The sequence below is a fragment of the Ranitomeya imitator genome, chromosome 1 (genome assembly GCF_032444005.1).
Source record: "Ranitomeya imitator isolate aRanImi1 chromosome 1, aRanImi1.pri, whole genome shotgun sequence".
NCBI lineage: Eukaryota > Metazoa > Chordata > Amphibia > Anura > Dendrobatidae > Ranitomeya > Ranitomeya imitator.
Genome location: NC_091282.1, coordinates 255,339,020 through 255,361,771, shown reverse-complemented (window position 1 = coordinate 255,361,771; position 22,752 = coordinate 255,339,020). Strand labels below are relative to the sequence as shown.

Here is a 22,752-nt window from a genome sequence, read left to right as displayed (position 1 = left end):
GTTCCGCTCCAAGCTGGGCCACTACCACTACTTCGTCTGGTCCAGGAGGAACTCTGGTCTCATATAGGCCTCACCACCATTGGAAGTCCTGACCCAAACAGTCGAGGCCTAAAGGACCTAGGTCCCGGAGATTTTTCTCACGCTAACTAACAATGCTATGCGGTCAACACCGGCAGGTAGGCGGCCTCCTACTTCTTTCGTCAGGTCTGGCTTTCCGTCGTGTCCAATGAGTGGGTCAGAGATGTGGTGTCGTCCGGATACAAAATCGACTTTGCTATGCGCCCCCTTCACGTTTTCTTTCCCTCCCGTCCTCCCTCTTCAGAGGCAAGGGCAAACGCTTTCTCCCGGGCCATAGACTTATTGCGTCACAATGGCGTCATTGTTCCCGTCCCAGAAAGCAAAATGTTTCACGGTTGCTGTTCTAACCTTTTCGTCGTCCCAAAGAATAATAATAATAATTTTTATTTATATAGCGCCAACAAATTCCGCAGCACTTTACAATTAAGCGGGGACCTGTACAGAAAATAAATTCAGTACAAGTTAAGACAATTTAAACAGTGACATTAGGGGTGAGGTCCCTGCTCGCAAACTTACAATCTACAAGGAAATGGGGGGACACAATAGGTGAAAAGTGCTTGTTATTTCAGGTCTGGCAATTATAAAGAAGGATGGAAAGGTGAGATCCATACAAGTTTGTCAAGGTCAATCATTTCTGCATGGAATCTCTGCGTTCATTTATAATTTCCCTGGAAGAAGGGGAATTCTTGGCTTCAGTCGACATCCGAGACTCTTACTTGCACATTTCAATTTTTCCCCCTCACCAGAGATTCCTGCACTTTGCCATTCGCGACCAGCATTTCCAATTCATTGCCCTGCCCTTTGGCCTTGCTACTGCCCCCAGAGTGTTCACAAAGGTCATGACGGCTTTCATGTCTATCCTGCACTCTTGTGGCGTGATCATTCTGCCCTATCTGGGGGACCTGTTGATCAAAGGTCCATCCTTCCACAACTGTGGAGTCGGTTCACATTACTTGCGATACCCTTTCTTGCCTGGGCTGGCTGATAAACTTAAGCAAATCCTCCCCGGTCCCAGCCCAGCAGGTTTCATTTCTAGGAATGTCCCTGGACTAGTCTGAGTTGGTACTTCTCCCTCCAGACAAAGTCTTAGCCCTTCGACAAGGAGCCCGAGCACCTTGTGAGTCTTACCCTCACTCCATTTGGTTTGCAATGAGGGTACTAGGAAAGATGGTGGCCGCAATGGAAGCGGTCACCTTTTGCGCAACTGTACCTTCGTTCCCTACAACATGCCCTTCTGGCAAGTTTAGGACAGAAACCCTTTCTCCCTCTACCAAAGGTGTCGCTTATCCCTGCAGGTCAGACAGACACTCAGGTGGTGGACATTGAACTCTTCCCTTAACCTGGGGAAGTCTTCTCTGCCCTTTCAATGGCTAGTGGTGACTATCGATGCCAGTCTTTTGGGCTGGGAAGCAGTCTTCCGCCACCACACTGCTCAGGGCCACTGGTCAGTTCAGGAATCGAAGCTACCGATCAACGTTCTGGAGATCCGTGCTAGTCGACTGGCCCTGCAGCACTTCCATAATCTTCTGGCGGGTCACCCCATCCGTATCCAATCAGGCAACGCCACAGCTGTGGCATACATCAATCATCCCATACCCACAGCAGGGTGGCCATGTCCGACGTATCTCACATTCTTCAATGGGCAGAGAACAACCACTCTGATCTCAGCGTTGCACATTCCAGGAGCGGAAAACTGGACAGCGGACTTCCTCAGCCATCAGGGTCTCACTTTGGGGGAGTGGGAGCTCCATCCGGAAGATCTTTCTTCGCTGGGGGATCCCAGATGTGGACCTCATGGCATCCAGACTGAATGCCAAGGTTCCCCAGTTTATAGTGACCAAGGTTCCCCAGTTTATAGTGAGGTCTCGAGATCCAAGAGCCATCGGTGTCGACGCCCTGGTTCTTTCATGGCGCCAATTCCACCTTCCGTACATTTTTCCTCCTGTACTTACTCCCCAGAGTAATCAGGAAAATCAAGATGGAAGGAGTACCAGTAATCCTGGTTGCTCCCGATTGGCCTCCCCGCTCGTGGTTCGCAGAGTTGGTACGCCTCGTCACCGACACCCTGGAGACTGCAGGATCGGCCAGATCTGCTCTTCCCAGTGTCCCATCTACCACTAGAACTCGGGCCCTGTGTTTAACGGTGTGGTGGTTGAATCTTGGGTCTTAATCCAGGCAGGGTTTTCTCAACAGGTCATTTTCACCATGGTTAGTGCCCGTAAAACCTCATCGGTATGCATCGATCATCGTACCTGGAAGACATTTTTTTGCTTGGTGCAAGGATCGTGGTCTTTCTCCTCTCGTCTCCTCAGTTCCCACCATTTTAGAGTTCCTACAGGCCAGTCTAGGCTGGCACTCTGCTCTCTCAAGGGCCAAATTTCCACTCTGTCGGTCATATTTCAGAGAGGCAGTGCGTCAAGACTTCAGGTTAATACTTTTCTTCAGGGGGTGTCACATGTCGCTCCTCCCTATCGCATGCTTTCACTGAGAGCCTTGGGACCTCAGCTTGGCGCTAAGTGCCCTTCAGGAACCTCCCTTTCAGCCGCTTCAGGACATTTCGCTGGTCTTTCTGTCCTGGAAGGTTGCCTTCCTTGTGGTGATCACATCAATCAGAAGGGTTTCGGAATTAGCTGCCTTATCCTGCCTGGTGCCTTTCCTTATCTTCCATCAGGACAGAACTGTCCTCAGGCCATCGCCATCCTTTTTGCCAAAGGTTGTTTCGTCTTTCCATCTTACAAAGGACATTGTTCTTCCTTCCTTTTGTCCGGCGCCTATTCAGAGTTGAAAGAGCTCTCCACACTCTGGACCTGGTCAGAGCTCTGCAAAGGTACGTCTTAAGGACGGCATCCTTAAGAAGAACAGATGCTCTGTTCATTCTCCCAGAAGGTCACAAGAAGGGTCTTGCCGCTTGAATGGCCACGATAGCCAGGTGGATTCTTTCCACCATTCAGGAGTCATACCAAGTCATAAGTCAGCCCACCCCAGCAGGTATCAGAGCACACTCCACTCGGGCGGTGGGGGCTTCTTGGGCCATTCGGCATCAGGCGACGGCGGAGCATGTCTGTAAAGCTGCGACTTTGTCCAGTCTGCATACCTTTGCAAAGCACTATAATATTCACTCTCAGGCTTTAGCGGATGCAAGTCTGGGCAGAAGAAATCTGCAGGCATCGGTGGCGCACATTTAGGCAGTTGTTGCATGAAGCCTAATTCTTTCTGGTTTTTTTTTCCACCCAGTGACTGCTTTGGGACGTCCCATGGTCTGTGTCCCCCAATGAGGCGAAGGAGAAACGGGGATTTTTGTGTACTCACTGTAAAATCCTTTTCTCTGAGCCACTCATTGAGGGACACAGCACCCACTCTTAGCCTAATGGCTTATATGGCTTTTGCCTGTTCTTTAAGTTGTCATGTTGTACTCTTCTATGTTACTATTTGTTCCTACTGCTTTTGCACCGAACTGGTTCTTTGGGAGCCAGCACGAGGGTGTATACTGCAGAAAAGGAGCTAAAATGTTTTGGCAAGCAGCATACACCCCATGGTCTGTGTCCCCCCAATGAGTGGCTCGGAGAAAAGGATTTTATGGTGAGTGCACAAAAATCCCTGTATTTTTTTTTTTTTTTTTTTTCAACAAACAAAACCTGCCGCCTTGGCAGTAAAAATGGTGCGTGCAAAACACCTGTTTTTCAGTAGCGTTTTTTTGCCTCGTTCCTTTGTGTAAATTACTTGTCTAAGAAAAGCCACAAATGCTAACAGTATTGACATGCTGCAGATTTAAAAAAAACAAACTGCAGTTCTCCAAATCAGTTGGGGAAAAAAGCGTATGAATGAGATTTCTTAAATCTCATAGCTTTTTCTGGTTCTGTAAAAAGTCACTTTTAGTTTTCTTAAAAATACACAAAAAGGGGGCTAAAAAAAATCCCCCCAAAATTCAAGAATGAATACAGCACAAAGGGACTGCAGTGCTTACCTGTCCAGGTCTCTGAACTAGTGCACTCCCATGATGCAACAAACCCATGTGATAAAGATGGCGGCAATACAGGTGCAAAATACTGATGAGGCCACCACTCACAGCCTACCAACTCATGGAGGGGGTGATTTCTTAGTATATGATTGCACAAAAGAGGCTTGTATCGGGCGCTGGTCACACACAGGTATGGCACAGTGTCTGGTTTACAGCCTATTAGTGACACCATACTATTAGATCAGGTGGGCTGCCCAGGCTGCACCCTAAAAAATAATGAAGTGCAAAAACGTGTGTGTATATAATAATTTTTTATTTTTTTGAGGAATTGGTCTATATTTTGGACAAGATATGTAAGCTTGCAACTCGCGCCAAGGGTCCTCACATTTGCGAGTACCGTATATACTCGAGTATAAGCCGACCAGAGTATAAGCCGACCCCCCCTAATTTTGCCACAGAAAACTGGGAAAACCTATTGACTCGAGTATAAGCCTAGGGTGGAAATGCAGCATTTACCGGTGAATTTCAAAAATAAAAATAGATCATTATTTCCCCATAGCTGTGCCATATAGTGCTCTACACCGTTCATACTGCCCCATATCTGTGCCATATAGTGCTGTGCACCGTTCATACTGTCCCATATCTGTGCCATATAGTGCTGTGCACCGTTCATACTGCCCCATATCTGTGCCCCATATAGTGCTCTGCACCGTTCATACTGTCCCATATCTGTGCCCCATATAGTGCTCTGCACCGTTCATACTGCCCCATATCTGTGCCATATAGTGTTCTGCACCGTTCATACTGCCCCATATCTGTGCCATATAGTGCTGTGCACCGTTCATACTGCCCCATATCTGTGCCCCATATAGTGCTCTGCACCATTCATACTGTCCCATATCTGTGCCCCATATAGTGCTCTGTACCGTTCATACTGCCCCATATCTGTGCCCCATATAGTGCTCTGCACCGTTCATACTGCCCCATAGATGCTCAACATAAATCTGCTGCCGCTGCTACAATAAAAAAAAAAAAAAAAAGCCATACTCTCCTTTCTTGCTTGCAGCTCCCCAGCGTCCGGTCCCGGCGTCTCTCCGCACTGACTGATCAGGCAGAGGGCGCCGCGCACACTATGTTCGTCATCGCGCCCTCTGACCTGAAAAGTCAGAGCGCAGAGACGCCGGGAAGATGGAGCGGCGGCTGGAACGGGGACAGGTGAATATGACATACTTACCTGGTCCCGACGTCCGGCTGCCTCTGCCTGTCCCACGGTCTTCGGTGCCGCTGCTTCTTTCTCTATCAGCGGTCACCGGCACCGCTGATTAGCGAAATGAATAGGTGGCTCCACCCCTATGGGAGTGAAGTCCATATTCATTTCTCTAATGAGCGGTCCCACATGACCGCTGAAGAGGGGAAGAGCTGCAGCACAGAAGACCGTGGGACAGGCGGGGAGCGCCAGGATCGCTGGGACTAGGTAAGTATACCTCAGCGCCCTCTCCCCCCTCACCCGCCGACCCTGCCACCCACCTTGACTCCAGTATAAGCCGAGAGGGGCACTTTCAGCCCAAAAATTTGGGCTGAAAATCTCGGCTTATACTTGAGTATATACGGTACTAAAGCTAAACTTCATAGAGAAACCACAAAAAAGAGAACTAAAAATCCTCCAAAATTTAGAGAATTAATAAAGCTTTACTTAAAATTAAGCAGCAAAAACGTATCGTGTAAACATGGCATAACTCTAAATCTAAATAAGAAACCTGTAGTATATTGTGCACCATTCGTGGCCCATTCATGATTTCCAACCCAGTAACACTTTCTTAATTTTGTTGTATAGTTGTATTTTATCTGCAAACTTTTTTTTTTTTTTGCTTTTTATGTAACTGTTCAAATATTATTCAAATTGCAGATAAGAAATAATAAGAAAACTGCTGTTTTAGTTAAGGAAATCAACCCCAAAAAGAAGCTTTTCCTGGTGTACAGGCCTAATACTGGAAAGCAGCTGAAACTTGAAACATTGTCAGAATTGAGAAAGAAATATAAGAAGGTAAAAAAAAAATTCAGGCACAGTGGGGATTGTAAGCACAGCGTCGTCTTTTAACCGTCATTTTGCGTATCGGATGAGAACATCAGTGGATGCTAGTGACAATCATGCATCAAAAAAACCCTGTGCTTGGTGCCACGGCTGCCACCAGGATTTTCAGGTGCCCCATACTGGCAACATTTTTGGACCCCCATGAGACTCCGTTCATTCCTAAAACACCGTTCTGCCTCCCAAACCTTCCACAGTCTCGCTGCCCAGTCTTGGAAAAACTCCACTTCTGCACCCAGTCCTCATCAATCATTCATTAAGTTCCCATAGAACACTGTCGCATACATAGCCACCAGCTTTTGTTTTGGCCAAAAGATTTTTTTAGGCCACCACCACGACAAGGTAGACTCTTCTGGCAGGTCCCTACTCTACTCTAATTATTAAAATTTTCTTAAAATATCCAATACTCTTTTGGTACTTTTAGGTATTTATTTGTCTTTAAGGGAATGTGTCACATACGTTTTTTTTTACCTCCTTAGTGACGGAGCCAAATTTTTGAAATCTTACCAGTGTCACTTTGTGGTAATAACTCTGGAATACTTCTTCAAATCCCAGTGATTTTGAGATTGTTTTTTGTGACACATTATACTTTATGATAATGGTAAATTTAAGTCGATATGTTTTGTGTTTATTTATAAAGAAAAAATATCAGTAATTTGACAAATTAGCAATTTTCAAACTTTGAATGATTATCCCTTTAATCCAGATAGTCATACCACAGCAAAGCATTAATAAATAACATTTCCGTCATGTCTGCTTTACATCAGCACCATTTGTAAAATGTTATTTTATTTTGTTAGCATTTTAGGAGGTTTAAAAATGTAGCAGTAATTTTTCATTTTTTCAAGGAAATTTACAAAAAAAATTTTTAGGGACCTATCCATGTTTAAAGTGCGTTTAGTGGTCCCATATATTGGGAAACCCCCCCAAAGTGATACCAATTTAAAAACAGCACCCCCTGACATATTGAAAACTGCAGTCAGGTAGTTTATTAGCCCTTCAGGTGCTTTTCAGGAATTATTGCAAAGTGGCATGACAGAAATGAAAAAGTGTATTTTTACCACCTAAATGCCTCTAACTTCTGAACAGGTTACAACAGCCATCAGACTCTAAGGCCGCTATTTGGTCATGAATTGCCATGGCAAACATCAGGACCATACAATGATGATCTCGGGGTACCAATGGGGATAAAGAGGAATCCCCCACACTCTGTTAACCATTTATAATGATGTAGTCACTATTGACAGCAACATCTAAGGGGTTAAACAGATTTGAACGGTGCAAACGGTGCAGAAAATAGTGATCACCAGTGACATTATATTTATTTTTATGTAGCGTGAACATATTCCACAGTGCATTAGTTTTTGCACAGATTATAATCGCTATCCCTGATATGGCTCACAATCTAAATTCCCTATCAATATGTTTTTACAATGTGGGAGGAAACCGGAGAACCCGGAGGAAACCCAAGCAAGCACGGGGAGAACATACAAACTTCTTGCAGATGTTGTCCTTGGTGGGATTTGAACCCAGAAATCCAGCACTGCAGTGCTAACCACTGACCCACCGTTGCTGCCCTTGAGCCATTATACACAGGAGCGCTGTATATAGTATAGTTTATAGTGTATGTGCACAGGTAATTCACTGAAACGCCAGTGACGTCTCTAGTTGAAGTCCTTCATCTTTTCTTTTTCATGCAGTGCAGACAGCCATCACTTCTTCCATCCAGGACTCATCTCTGCATAAAATAAGTTATCTAGAGCACCACTACCAGAGCACATTCACCACGTTTTCCCTTTGTTCTACAGTACACAGCTGACTACAGACTTCCACCCACCTTTAATACATAGTTATTATGCAACCCACCATTTCAAATATAAATTGTAATCCGCCACTTTGCCCCACAACTATAAATAACCGCTTTCCCCACCCAATAAAAATATAAATTGACACCTGTACGTTTTCGCCCAATTCAGTACTAGTCATTGCATCCTCGACGCCCCTTATTCTGTACCTCTCGCTCTCCCTATTCATTTTATTTACATGCCCCTTTTGCCCTAATTGATTGTCATGTCCTCTTACCCACCTCTACCCTATTTATCAACTGCTCTCCACTGCAATCAGTACATCATAACTTTTCCCCCACCCTCAATTCATCATTTGCAGTCCCCCTCCATTTGCAGTTCTTCTCACCCATTTAATTCATTTTCTAAAGAAGAAAAAAAACTTTCATGCTTGCCTCACTGACGATCCCCTGCAAGCACAACTCTGATCTCTTGTCCACCGTTACATACAGGCGCGTATGCGATGTCATCATCGTGTACGTGCTGTCACTTGACCAAAGGCGGAAGGTGCTGGAGTTGCGCAGCCATTCAGGAATGACGGCCCTGGAGCTCCAGGAAAACTCCTAGTGCCTAGGTGTGCACTTTATTGCACCCTGGGGCCCGGTGAGCAGAAGCACAAGGTAGAGCCTGGGCACCATACAGCAGAAAGGGCAGTAATGGCAAGGTTTTAAATGGTCTTTTTCTTATTGTATTGTCAGGTGACATCTGATGATGCCTTTTCTCACTGGAAAGAACAGTATACATCATCTGCTGATATATGTACCCATGCTTATTGGTGAGTAGTTTACAGTAATTTCTACTTGCAGTATGTTAACACCTCAAAATGCATTAGTGCTGTCATCTGCTCATGCGTATGTTCAAGATGCCCCAACAATGGTATTGGTGTTTGGCTAATATATAATTAGGACATTCTATAAGATGTTTTTATTTTTTACACTCTTACTGGCATGCCCCAATATGTATTTTTAAGCAATTTTGTAATTTACCACCAGTGTATATAAAAAGTGAAATTTTATTTTCATTTTGACATTAGTCTGGGCTATACACTAATTTCTATGGGAGAATTTTCTAGACATGCTCTGTAATCGGCACAGAGCTCACTGTGGAAGGAGAAGGTGGTGAGCGGTCACAATCTCATTTTATTGTAATACCATGACAGCCCCACTTCTCCAATCACCTTCTCCCCAATTTCATTGGCTCAGGAACTATTCTCCTTGCTTCCTTTATTCTCCAGTACCCCCTTCTGCCTTTGTTATATACAAATTATTATTATTATACATTTTTATAGCGCCATTTATTCCATGGCACTTTACATTTGGTGTTTCTTCATGGAATGGCTTTTCATGTCAAGCTTCTCTATTCTGTAAGGCTTATTCATTTATCTCCACAACAACTTGTCTAAACAGGATCCCACTGACCAATTTTGCATGTGATTAGTTTGAGCTCCCATGCGGCTTGTCCAAAGCCCTCTAGAATTTGGGCACTGATCAGACTGCCTCAAGATTCTTCTGTTACGTCCCTGCTACCAGGACTGGTACAGGTCCCAGATCCAGGCCACAGGAAATATTTTCAAGCTATCCACTTCGATAGGTATTGCTGAATGCTCTTCCCTCGTTTTGCTTCATGGCAGGTCATGCTCTTCATTTTCTGAACTATGCCCTATTAGAGCAACTACTGATTAAACTGCTCCCCTAGCAGATCAGTCCGCCTCCAACGGAGATTCTTTTCTTTATCGCCTCTCATTGGGGGACACAGGAACCATGGGGTGTATGCTGCTACCACTAGGAGGCTGACACTATGCAAATAAAAAAGCTAGCTCCTCCTCTGCAGTGTATACCCCACCGACTGGCATTATACTCTTCAGTTTAGATTAGTGTCAGTAGGAGGTGGACACGGGTCTTTCATTAGACCCTTATCTACCTCAATGTGCGTCGTTTCTTTTCAGGTTTTTCCAGAAGGGATACAGGGTGAACAGTCACACCTGTATCCCCACAAGGCTGACTAGGAGTACGGCGTGTACTGCCACCCCGTATCCTCATAGATCCCTCTCCAGGACCAAGAGCCTAGCACACAAGCGTGCTCAGAAGTTCGGCCCTGGCCCCGTCCCTCACCCACTCGCCCACCAGAGCCTGTCGGTTGGAGGAGACGAGGACGTCAATCACCAGCTCCCATGGACGTCTGATACTTTCCCCAAGGTTAGTAATGGATGACGTGGGATGTTCTTAGGGGAGTATTCCTAAAGGGGTTCCCAGGATTCAGCACGGGGTCATCGCTGCATTTGCAGCACTTTCCCCATTCCCTGCGCGGTGCTCCTGTCTGGCGCGGCGGCTTTTCTGCCAGCCGCGCTACCTTTCCAGCGGCACCTGCAGCCAGCACCTAGCACCACCGCGTTCCTCCGGCGGTCGCCGTTTTTCCTTCAGGCCCCGACTTCCCCCGGGGCCTACTTGCGGCACACTCCTGCCTGCAGCCAGTTTTCTTCCGGCGGTCGCCGGCTTCTAATTTAGGCCCCGGCTTTTACCGGGGCCTACTTGAGGCGAATCACCCGCCCGCAGCAGCACCCCTAACGCCCCCCCCCCCTTCTATGCAGCGGCCTCACAGGCTGCCGCGCCGCTCACCTTCCAGCCAGCAAGCACCGCGGTTTTCTTCCGGCTCCTAATTTAGGCTTTTCCCGGGGCCTATTTCCGGCGACACATCCACCGGCGGCAGCGCTCCCTCTTCCATGTGGTGGCCTTGTAGCTGCCGCGCCGCTCTAGCCGGGCAGCGTCTGCACCGCGGGTTTTCTCCAGTCACCGGCTTCTAATTTAGGCCCCGGCTTTTTCCAGGGCCTACTTCCGGTGACAACGCTCCGCCCACTTCCCCTTTCCTCGGGCGGGCTTTTTTCCCGCCGACCATCCCCACCTCGGCATGAGGCGTTGCTCCGCCCCCCGGCACCATCTTGGTACTTCCAGCCACGCACGTTTCTTATATCTGTGCGCTGCAGGGGCTTACTGGGGTTCGGATTTCTCTGGCTGGACTGCTGCAGCTCACATTCCTTCCAATCTTCCCTGAGGGACCACAACCTGGGCTGCGTCTTCCGTCTGGAATTTTGTCGGCCGTGAGTAGCTCTGCACTGCAGACTGACACACCCCTCTGCCTCACTGTCCCCTAACCCTCTGGCATTTTCTTCAGACCTCCTCAAAATGTTTTCCACTAAAGGGGACCGCTCTCGTCCTCCTACTTCTTCCTCTTCTGCCTTAGGCTACGTTCACATTTGCGTTGTGCGCCGCTGTGTCGGCGACGCAACGCACAACGCAAATATAACCGCACCAAAACGCACGCTAAAACGCTGCGTTTTGTGACGCATGCGTCCTTTTTTGCCGAATTTTGGACACCAAAAAAATGCATCTTGCTGCGTCCTCTGCGCCCTGACGCGTGCGGCAAAAAACGCATGCATCGCAAAACGCAGCACAACGCATGTCCATGCACCCCCATGTTAAATATAGGGGCGCATGACGCATGCGTCGCCGCGGCTGCGCCCGAAGCAGCCCGGCGGAACGCAAATCTGAACGTAGCCTTAGTCAAGTACTTTGCATGTTCGTCCTGTAACTGCAAAATTACCTCAGGTCAGTCCTCTCCACTCTGTCAGGCCTGCAGCAACCCGATTGTTCCCACTGCCCAGGATCCCCCGGCTGATCCGCCCGAGAGTGATACCCCCATCCCAGGCTGGGCTTCCTCTCTGTCACAATCTGTGGTCGATCTAACACGGGTGTCTCAAACTCTGGTGTCCGTGCTGGATCGATTTACCTCTGCAGACCCCCGCAGTGGCCAGCGGGTCGCAGGAGCCTCCGTCCGAGTCCTCCTTGATAAGCTGCAAAAGGCCCAGACAGGAACGACTGTCTGAGTCCTCTTCACGCTCCATCTCGCCACACTGTCCTCCTCTGCGGTCGGCGTCCTCCCGATCCTCCTCCCCTGAGTCGGGCGAGGCATTCTCTGATGCGCCCCGCGGAAGATATTTCGGAGCTGGATTCTAACCAAATCGCTACCATGAGGGATATGGTCCAGAATCTCATTGGAGCTATAAAGCAAACCTGTGGCATCAAGGATCCCTCTTCGGAACCCGCAGATCAGGCGGTTTCGTTTAGACTGGCTAAACCACCTTCTAAGTTTTTTGCTCCTCATCCTGAATTCGAGGAAATCATGACCAGAGAAAGAGAGAACCCGACCAGACGTTTTCAGAGGGGAAAACGCCTTGGTGTGTTATATCCTTTTTCTCCAAAACTTACCGCCAATTGGACGGTCTCTCCCTCTGTGGATCCCCCTGTTTCCAGGCTGTCCACCAACACTGTGCTTCCACTGTTCAGCGGAGCATCTCTGAAGGATTCTAACGATAGTTATAGAATCCTTTGCGAAGTCAGCCTTTGAAGCGGCTGCAGCAGGGGCGTAGCTAGAGCTTTTGCCGCCCGGGGCTGCTCCCGAGTTTGGCGCCCCCCTTGGCTCAATACACACAAAGGTTACCAAAAATAGGGCAACAGACATGATAGGGTCTGCAAAAAAAAAAAACAAGTTCTGCTTACCTGACCGCGCTCCTGCTCTCTCCACGCAGCTGAAGCGTGCACTCGCCGGCGACTGACAATGACGTCAGAAGCCGTCGACGTGTGCGCTGCGGCCGACTTCAGCTGCCAGCCTCCAAATGGCTGGTGGCTGTTGTTAACTATTGACGTACGGGCGCGGGCCCGCACGTCAATAGCGTTAAACAGCTGCAGCGCCGGCCGCGGTTTTAGAGGGCCCCGGGCGAAAGAGTCTCAGTGGGCCCCCCCTTTAACACATAGCATGATTCATGATGCAGATACAGCAGAGAAATATAGCATAGCCACATAGCATATAACACAGCCCACGTAGCATATAGCACAGCCACGTAGTGTATAACACAGCCCACGCAGTATATAGCACAGCCCACATAGCGTATAGCACAGCCACGTAGTGTATATAACACAGCCACGTAGTATATAACACAGCCATGAAGTATATTGCACAGCCCACGTAGCATATTGCCCAGCCACGTAGTATATAACACAGCCATGTAGTATATTGCACAGCCCATGTAGCATATTGCCCAGCCACGTAGTATATTGCCCAGCCACGTAGTATATTGCCCAGCCACGTAGTATATTGCCCAGTCACGTAGTATATTGCCCAGCCACGTAGTATATTGCCCAGTGATGGAGTATACAGCACAGAGCCACGTAGTATACAGACTTAAAATAAAAAATAAACATATACTCACCCTCCGATGAATTCTGGCCCTGTATCGCACGAGGCAGCTTCCAGTCCCAGGGTTGGTATGAGCGCAGGACCTGTGATGACGTTGCGGTCACATGACCGTGACGTCATGGCAGGTCCTTCTCACATACCATCCTTGGCACCGGAAGCTGCCGCTTGCATGGAGCGGGCACTGGAGCGTTGCGAGGAGCGGGAAAGGCGATGGAGGGTGAGTATAGCAGGTTTTTTCATTTTTTTTATTATTTTTAACATGACATATTTTTACTATTGATGCTGCATAGGCAGCATCAATAGTAAATAGTTGGGGACACACAGGGTTAATAGCAGCGGTAACGGAGTGCGTTACACCGCGGCCCGTTACCGCTGCTATTAACCCTGTGTGAGTGGTGACTGGAGGGGATTATGGAGCGGGCGCTGATTGTGGGGAGTATAGAGCAGACGCCGGGCACTGACTGCAGCGGAGGGACTAATCGGACTGTGCCCGTCGCTGATTGGTCGCGGCAGCCATGACAGGCAGCTGCCGAGACCAATCAGCGACGACAGACAGAGGCCGCGACCAATGAATATCCGTGAAAAAAAGACAGAAGGACAGACAGAAAGACGGAAGTGTGACCCTTAGACAATGATGTAATATATATATATATATATATATATATATATATATATATATATATATATATATATATATATATATATATATATATATATATATATATATATATATTTCTCACCTGTGTCTTGCCTCTCTGTTGTTTTCTGTCTCTGTTCTCACATCTTTTCTGTCTCCCGCTCTGATTTTCATATTTCCTTCTGCCTCTTCTTCCTGCTTGTCCGTGGCTCCGCCCCCGACATTTAGCCCCGCCCCTCCATGGCTCTTCACATTGTGAGAGCTGTGACGCTGCTGGAGGGGCCGGATCGGAGCTTCTGCTGCTGACTGCAGGTGCGGGGGTGAGTCACAGCGTGTGTGACTGTGTGCCCCTGCTACACTGCAGCCAGCAACTCTGCACGGCCGCGCGCACTGTCTGCCAGCGCTCTGCTCCAGTCCTCATAATGCTGGGAGGAAGGAGCAGAGAATGAGTGCGCGCAGCCGTGCTGATAGCCGCCCCCACATTGTGCCGCCCGGGGCGGCCCGCACCCCCTTCCTACGCCACTGGGCTGCAGCTGCTCTATGCCCAGCCTTTGCTTCCACTTGGGTTTCGAAATCCATTTCTAAATGGGCCAAAGAACTCCGTCGAGAGAACCTGGACAGGGTGCCACCCGTGCAGCTGGCGGAGCTTGCCAACCAGATTTCCCATGCTGGTGAATACCTGGTCTCCGCCTCTGGATGCCGCGTCTTGTGCGGCCCAGGCGTCCAGCAATGCTGTTGCCATCTGCTGGACCGTTTGGCTGAAGGCCTGGCAGGCGGATTTATCTTCCAAAAAGTCCCTTACCAGTCTGCTCTTTCAAGGCTCACGTCTCTTTGGTTCCAAGCTGGACCAAATCATTAAGGATGCCACCGGGGGTACAAGTTCTCTTCTCCCCCAGGCTAAGCCTCATTGCCCTCCTCCTAGACGTCAATTTCGGTCCTTTCGGCCTTTTTCGTCGCTTCGCGGCATCAAATTCCTTTTCTTAGCAGCACCAGAGGCCACAGGCACGTCAGGAGAAGACCGTATCCTTTAGGCCCACTCCGTCCTGGCGTCCTCGCTACTCCCAAGGTAGATCCTCCAGGACTGGAAGATCCACCTCGGCATGACTCACGACAAGACCCCAGCCTACATCCCAGGCTGGGTGGCCGTCTCCTCTTCTTCAGAGACGTCTGGATCTCCTCAGTAGAGTAGGACGCATGGGTCAGGGAAGTTGTATCCTCGGGATACAAAATAGTTAGTTTCTCGACCTCGGGATCTTTTCTTCGAATCCTGACCTCCAAGAGACCCTGCTTTTGGTTCCAGGTTTCTTCGCAGCCATCGCTTCTCTCCTCAAATCCGGGGTAATCGTTCCCATCCCAGAAAAAGAACGGTTCACAGGTTTCTATTCAAATCTTCTTGTGGTACCGAAAAAAGATGGCAAAGTTTGTCTCATTCTGGATCTCAAATTGCTGAACAAGAGTTTGTCTGAGACACTTAAGGATGGAATCCCTTCGTTCAGTAACTGCTTCCATGGAGGCTCAGGAATTTCTGTGCATCCATAGACATCCACGACGCCTACCTCCCATGTCCTGATTTTCCCGGGACGTCAAAGATTCCTGCGTTTTGCAGTACAACAGGACCATTTTCAGTTTGTTGCCCTGCCGTTCGGTCTCCCAGGGTTTTCACAAAGATCATGGCAGTACTGATAGCCATCTTGAGGGTCAGGGGCCTAGTACTTTTTCCGTACCTCGACGACATCCTCATCAAGGCTGTCCATCGTCCTCGACACTCTAGCCCATTTCGGGTGGCTTGTCAACAGAAAGAAATCCTGTCTTGTTCCTTTTCAGCGCCTCGTTGTTTTGGGCATGCTCTTTGACACTTGTCAGACCAAAGTCTTCCTTCCCGAAGAAAAGAGATTCATCCTTCGTCGGGAAGTTCGCTTGCTACAGGGTTCTCAGCTCCCCTCCTTCCGATCGGCCATGAAGGTTCTGGGGAGGATGGTTGCAACATTGGAAGCGATTCCCTTCGTCCAATTTCACTCAAGACCTCTTCAGCAGACCATTCCATCACAGTGGGACATGTCTGTCTTCTCCCTGGATCGTCCGATTCGACTTCCTTCCTGGGTCAATCGGTCCCTCAATTGGTGGCTGACGTCACCTCTTATCTCCCAGGGCAGGTCCTTCCTTCCAGTTCACTGGCAGGTGGTAACAATGGACGCCAGCCTACTCGACTGGGGTGCGGTGTTTCGTCACCTGACTGTTCAGGGTCGTTGGTCGGCGCAGGAATCCTCTCTGCCGATCAATGTCCTCGAGATTCAGGCCATCTTTCTGTCTCTTCTCCACTGGGAAATGATTCTCAGGGGTCTGCCAATTCGACCCAGAAGGACAGTGTCACAGCAGTGGCATATGTCCGCCATCAGGGGGGGGACTCTGAGTTCTCTGGCCTCGGCCGAGGTATCTAAGTTCCTCCTTTGGGCAGAGGCAACGGTCCCGGTGATATCCGCGGGGCATATCTCCGGCGTGGACAATTGGGCCGCCGACTTCCTCAGCCGCGAAGGCCTCGCTGCAGGGGAATGGTCCTTGCATCAGGAGATTTTCCATCAGATTTGTCTTTGATGGGGGACTCCGGATGTGGACCTCACGGCGTCCCGAATCAACAGGAAGGTCCCTCGGTTTGTCTCCAGATCTCGCGATCCTCTTGCAGTGGGCATCGACGCTCTGGCCATTCCTTGGTCGCCGTTCGTGCTCCCCTATCTGTTTCCACCCCTGCCCTTGCTTCCCAAGCTGTTGAAAAAGATCAAGACGTAACAGGTGCCGGTCATTCTGATCGCCCGGATTGGCCAAGGAGATCTTGGTTTGCAGAGATCGTCAATCTTCTCGTGGACGCCCCCTGGCGGCTTCCAGACAGACCCGATCTGCTGTCTCGGGGTCCGATCTGCCACGTGAATTCTCGGACGCTCAGTTTAACGGCGTGGCTGTTGAGACCGCAGTTCTAAGGGCGTCCAGACTTTCGGATCGGGTGATTCACACTATGATCCAGGCTAGGAAGCCTCCGTCTTCCATGATCTATCGTACCTGGAAGGCTTACTTCCGTTGGAGCGAATCCAACCACGTTTCACTTATGTCCTTTTCCCTTCCTTCCATTTTGGCCTTCCTTCAGGCAGGACTGGATTTGGGCCTTGCCCTTAGTTCTCTAAAGGGCCAGGTTTCTGCGCTCTCAATCCTCTTCCAGAAGACGTTATCTTCTCGGTTACAGGTCCAGACCTTCCTTCAGGGAGTAGCCCATGCTGTCCCTCCGTACAGGGCTCCTGTGGATTCATGGGATCTGAATATTGTGCTGGAGGTTCTGAGGTGTTCCCCCTTTGAGCCTCTCAGGGAGGTTTCCCTGTCAGTTCTATCTTGGAAGGTGACCTTTCTTGTGGCCATCACCTCTATCCGGCGCGTTTCCGAGTTGGCGGCCCTTTCTTGCCGACCTCCTTTCTTGGTTATCCACCAGGACAAGGTGGTCCTCAGGCCTCCGCCTTCCTTCCTTCCTAAGGTGGTTGCCACCTTCCACCTCAACGAGGACATCGTTCTACCTTCCTTTTGTCCAGATCCGACTCATCCTCTGGAGCAATCGTTGAATAAGCTGGACCTCGTCAGGGCAGTGAGGGTCTGCCTGGCTAGAAAGGCCGCTTTCCGAAAGACTGATTCTCTTTTCGTCTTTCCTGATGTCACGCGTAGAGGCCTGCCGGCTTCCAAGGTGACTATTGCTCGCTAGATCAGCTATTTTGGAGGCTTATTGGGTCAAAAACAGAGTGCCCCCTCCTGGGATTAAGACTCACTCTTCCCAGGCAGTCGGCGCCTCCTGTGCGGTGCACCACACGTTTGCCAAATTTCACAGGGTCCATACCTACGCTTTGGCGAACACCAGCCTAGGCAGAAGGATCTTGCAGGCGGCAGTACTGAGTCCTCTTCCCTAATGGGTGTCTGTTTTTCCCACCCAGGGACTGCTTTGGGACGTCCCATGGTTCCTGTGTCCCCCCAATGAGGCGATGGAGAAAACAGGGTTTTTTGGTTGCTTACCGTAAAATCTGTTTCTCGGAGCCTTCATTGGGGGACACAGCACCCTCCCATGTTATTCAGTTTCTGTTGTTCTGTGTTCTATGACTGTTCTCATGTTTACAGTTCTCATGTTTGTGGTTATTTCAACCTTATTATTTTTCTCCTCCTGCTTTCTCACGAACTGAAATGCATAATGCCAGTCGGTGGGGTGTACACTGCAGAGGAGGAGCTAACTTTTTTTGTGCATATTGGCAGCAGCATACACCCATGGTTCCTGTGTCCCCCAATGAAGGCTCCGAGAAACAGAATTTACGGTAGGCAACCAAAAAAATCCTGCTATTCCATTCTAGCCCCTAGCCTCACAATCGATGTCTGTCTGGGACGCACGTTGCTGAAACATTGTACCACCATTGACACAAGGAATGCCTATTTAAGTCTCTGTGGGAGAGGGGCAATCAAAATCCAAGACAAGACTGATTGAATTCTACACTGGGCAGAAAAATGAGTTTTAGCTTTCAGCAGTCCATGTCAAGGGTGTGGACAGGACCTTGGGGAAACATGGATTCATGTAGAGGGCTTACACTAAATTATGGCCCAAGCTTAACCAAAAAAAATCAGTCTAAAACCCCTAGTCCTTCCAGTAGACTCTATCATTACTCTTTGGGAAGTATAGTCTTGACCTCATTTCTCCCATTCTTTTTTTTTTTTTTTTTTTGCCCTAGGCAAAGGGCACCTCCACAATCCATGTGACTCCAGACTGGCTTTTCTGGGTCTGGTGTGTAACCTGGTTACTCTGTTAACATCAGCTGCTGTTTGCACTGGCTGTCAGGGTTTTGAGGGCTTGCGAATAGGCCTGTCTTCCAGAGTAGTTTCTCAAATTTTTTACCACGTTTCCCAAAAAACCTATTTCTGCGGCTGTTGGCAGCTTTATTTCTATTCCCAAAGGTGTTCTTCTATGGAGTCTGTTAGGAGTTTTGGACCCCCATCAACACAGCTGAAAGCCCCTATATAGGTGTCAGGAATTTAAGTTGAAACATGCAGATTTCATGACCAAAGAAGAAAAGTTTTAACTAGCTTCACACAGCTATTGCAAGTGTCCAGGGGATGGCCTTTTTAACTCTTGATGACCTCTTCCCCCCCATTTTTATTTGTTTAGTCTCCGACCTGCATATTCAGAGCCAACACTTACCTTTATGCCTTGATGTAAGGATTTTTAATGACCGGTTCTCTACAATAATAAAGCAGAGCTTTGGGTGAGAAATCAAATCTAGTTGCTGTTCTGAACACAATATAGATTCCTAATATTGTTGATGCAACTTTCATGTGGCAGTATTTTTGCATGAGTATTTGGAAGCCAAAACCTTGTGGAGGTTCAAATCTTATACCTTTCCTGTGTATGATAAAGACCTGTTTTGTTTTTTTTGCTTACAAATACTGTTGCAGAATACATATCTAAAATGGCCTAAATTATTAATATATATTTATAAATTAGTGTTGTAGGCTCTAAAATGCCTTGCATTGCAGATTGTAGGGGCCCATGATGACTCACAAAAAACTGTTCAAAGTGTCCTGCTTAGAACACTTGGTTGCGACATGAGTGCACCCAGAACGCAGAGGCTCACAGACTTTCTTTTTGAGCTTGTACACCTTTCCGCATTTGCCACTCCCTACTAAGCAGCATGCTTTCATGGGGTCTCTGGAACAAACAATGGGGTCTGTGGTGCAAGCCTACACTGATCAAGAGTATGTTTCAGCACCTACAACCTAAAACGCATAGTGGTGTGAGGGTTCACTTTTGTAAGCAATCATAATCTTTCCATTGAAGAGATTAACAGTCAAACGTTTTTTTTTCTCTTTGCAGGAGAGGCAATTGTAAAAAGGCAAGCCTGGGACTGGTGTGTGAGATAGGCCTACGCTGTCGGACATATTATGTTCTCTGTGGCTCTGTTCTAAGTGTCTGGACTAAAGTGGAAGGAGTTCTTGCATCTGTTAGTGGCACAAATGTAAAAATGCAAATAGTTCGATTACGAACTGAAGATGGACAAAGAATTGTTGGTAAGTAAACCTGTATTGGATACAATAGTATATCATTAGCAGCAGAACAATACCTAAATGGTATTTACTCCCAGAATGTAAATTTTTAGGGTTTTTTTTTTTTTCTGGGATATCTAGCTTTAATTACTCTATTCATTTTAGCACTCGATGTACTGGGAATCTGACAAAAATATTCCAAGTGTGGTTAAATTGCAAAAAATATATATTTTTGGGGGGTTTTAGTGTTCATGGTATGTTTACCAGAAAAAAAAAAATTAAAGGCCTCCCAAATTGTTGTTTAGTAATGTATTTTGCTAGATGAGTCTAAGCTTTGCCCCTCTTAAGGTGATTGACAAGTCTCCCTTGTAAGTACATAGGGAGAGACTTGCAGTCATCTAGAGCAGGGCACAAAAAAGCTGCATCAGGCTCTTCTGGTCTCTCCCAGTTGTATGTTTATACATGGGTTTTTTTTTGTTTTTTTTAAAAGCTCCAGAGAAAATCAGTCCTCTGTTATGGCAGCATGATTGAAAGTGACAGGTTCCCTTTTTAACGTGCCAGTTTTTTTAATGCCATTAAAACATTTCCATATAATATATGATAAACCGCTTTCTGGGGGAAAAAAAAGTTTGTTTTGATTACAACACTACAGTTGTGCATGATCCGAAAACATTATTGCTTTCTCCTAGTAAAATCTCCACTTCTGCCCATAGACTTGCTTGTATTGGTGCCCTGCCTCAATTACGTGGAGTAGATGTACAGGATAGAGTGCATGAATAGAAGTGGGACATTACACTTAGGAGAAAGCTAGGGGTTGTTCTTGTGTTTTTTTGCTTTACTATATGAAATTATCAAAAGTGGAAATAAAGTTGTCTAACCTTTTTGAACTCTGCTTTCTCTTCATAGGTCTAATCATTCCAGCAAATTGTGTTTCATCACTTGTAGCCCTGTTATCGACTTCAGACCAGTCCCAGCAGATAGCTGTACAACAGCAACAGATGTGGCAGCAACTTCATCCTCAGAGTATCAGCAATTTCAGCGCCCCATAGATATCTGCCAAGCAGAAATTTGGACATGGTAGTGAGAAACTGTGGAAACCATTACAGTGCATATGAATCAGGGACAGATTCCAAAGAGTTCACCTACAAAGAAGTAGACTGAATACCAGGACTTGACGTACACCAAGAGATCTTTGTGGCAATCTGCAAGTTCCTTTAGAATGGCACATACTTTTTTTTTTTTTTTTTTATTGTACTGTTGGTGCTTTCCATCAGCTCCAGTTTTCACAGTTCTTTATTTAATTTTGTGAGTTTTGTTTTTTGTCTTTACTCCCTAGAACACTTTTGTTCCTCCTTGTGATATGGAGGGAGATACACACAGCTTTGTTTCTTTCCTTTCCCATATAGTGCTCAGGGTCTTATTTGGTAATCAATAATTTGTAACGGGGAGCTTTCCATAAGTGCATGTACATGGACGGTATGATGCATAGACAAATATATGTATATAAAAGGTTTTCCGAACTTGTGTAATAAGGATGCATGCATTCATAAATGCACTGTATTTAAAAGGATATGTTTGTGTTCACATTGGTTAATGCAGCGCATGTCTTTGAAAGCATGAAAACAAAGACTTAGGCAATCCATAGGTAACATTCAGTTCCCGATCTCTACTTAGCCTTTTTTATTTTTACATAGTATTTTAAATTTAATTATTTAAGTTGAGTACATTTTCTTGTGTATGATGCGATTTCAACACACATGCTCTTAAAAATTGTGATGAAAAATGTAATTTTAAGTGTAAAAAGGACATTTTCTAATGTGCTGCAGCAAAGGGCTTGTCCCTATTGCATTTTTTTCTCCCTTTTGAAATAAAAAATGGGAACAATACAATTCCATTTTTTTTCTTTACAAATTGCTTTATTGTAATTTAATGAAAACAACAAATTTGGTAAAATAAGGCACATCTTGAATGGTACACTTGTGTAGATCACTCAAGGCTCCTTGCTGTGTGGTGTTTTGCCTTCTCTGTAACTTGAATACAATTTACTATGTTGTAAGACATTGTAGAGTTTCTTGAGCTGTTTAAATTGTAATGTACAAATGTGAATAGTTATCTATAATATGGGTAAGGTTTTTTTTTTGTTTTTTTGCCTTCAATTGTTCATGTTTCTATGAAAGTGAAAAGGACAATGTTTGTCATTTCTTGCTTGCACAGGTTGCACTATTGTATAAACCTGTTTGGGGAAAATAATATCCTGTGAGGTATTTATACCTTAGAGGGAGTAAATAAAGTTCATTGTACTAACATAAATCTATTGTGTTGATTTACATAATTACTTATCTTTGTTGTTGCAACGAAAATGATCTTTTCTGAAGATTGAAATGTGCATGGCATTTTCTTTTCACATAAGGATAAAACCAACAGGTTGTCCACTACTTGGATAATCCATTCTCATACCCTACGCTTGGCCCTGACAAAATAAAAAAAAAAAAAGTTTATACTCCCATGCCACCACCGTTCCAGCAGGGTCTGCACTCAAATTCCTGGGGCTCTCGGGCGGTTGTTATGATACATGAATTCAGCGCCTAATCAGTGCTGGCGTCACTGACTCTACCTTTGCACAAATCGAACATCAAAAGGAAGCCACGGCTGCGTCTCCTCTCACTTCTTCTTGATCTATTTTACCAAAGGTGGCGACATATTTTACCAAAGGTGGAGACAGTGACACCAGCGCTGTTTGGACGCCGGGTTCACATGTCATAACTGCATGAGAGCCTTGGGAACACTAGTGCCCACACCGCTGGAATGGCGGTGCTGGCACAGTAGGTGAGTTTAAGATGTTTTG

The 22,752-nt window shown here is 46.9% G+C and overlaps 1 protein-coding gene across 1 annotated transcript in view; it reads left to right on the top strand.

Annotated features, from left to right (window-relative positions):
- SBNO1 (strawberry notch homolog 1) overlaps nt 1-22,217 on the top strand; it is an 82,892-nt gene extending 60,675 nt beyond the window's left edge. Inside the window, exons 28-31 of the mRNA XM_069755913.1 lie at nt 5,943-6,080; nt 8,668-8,744; nt 19,738-19,931; nt 20,814-22,217. Of these exons, the coding sequence (XP_069612014.1) occupies nt 5,943-6,080; nt 8,668-8,744; nt 19,738-19,931; nt 20,814-20,956 (552 nt within the window). The 3' untranslated portion in view covers nt 20,957-22,217. The remainder of the gene's footprint in view (nt 1-5,942; nt 6,081-8,667; nt 8,745-19,737; nt 19,932-20,813) is intronic.
- Nucleotides 22,218-22,752: the final 535 nt, after the last annotated feature.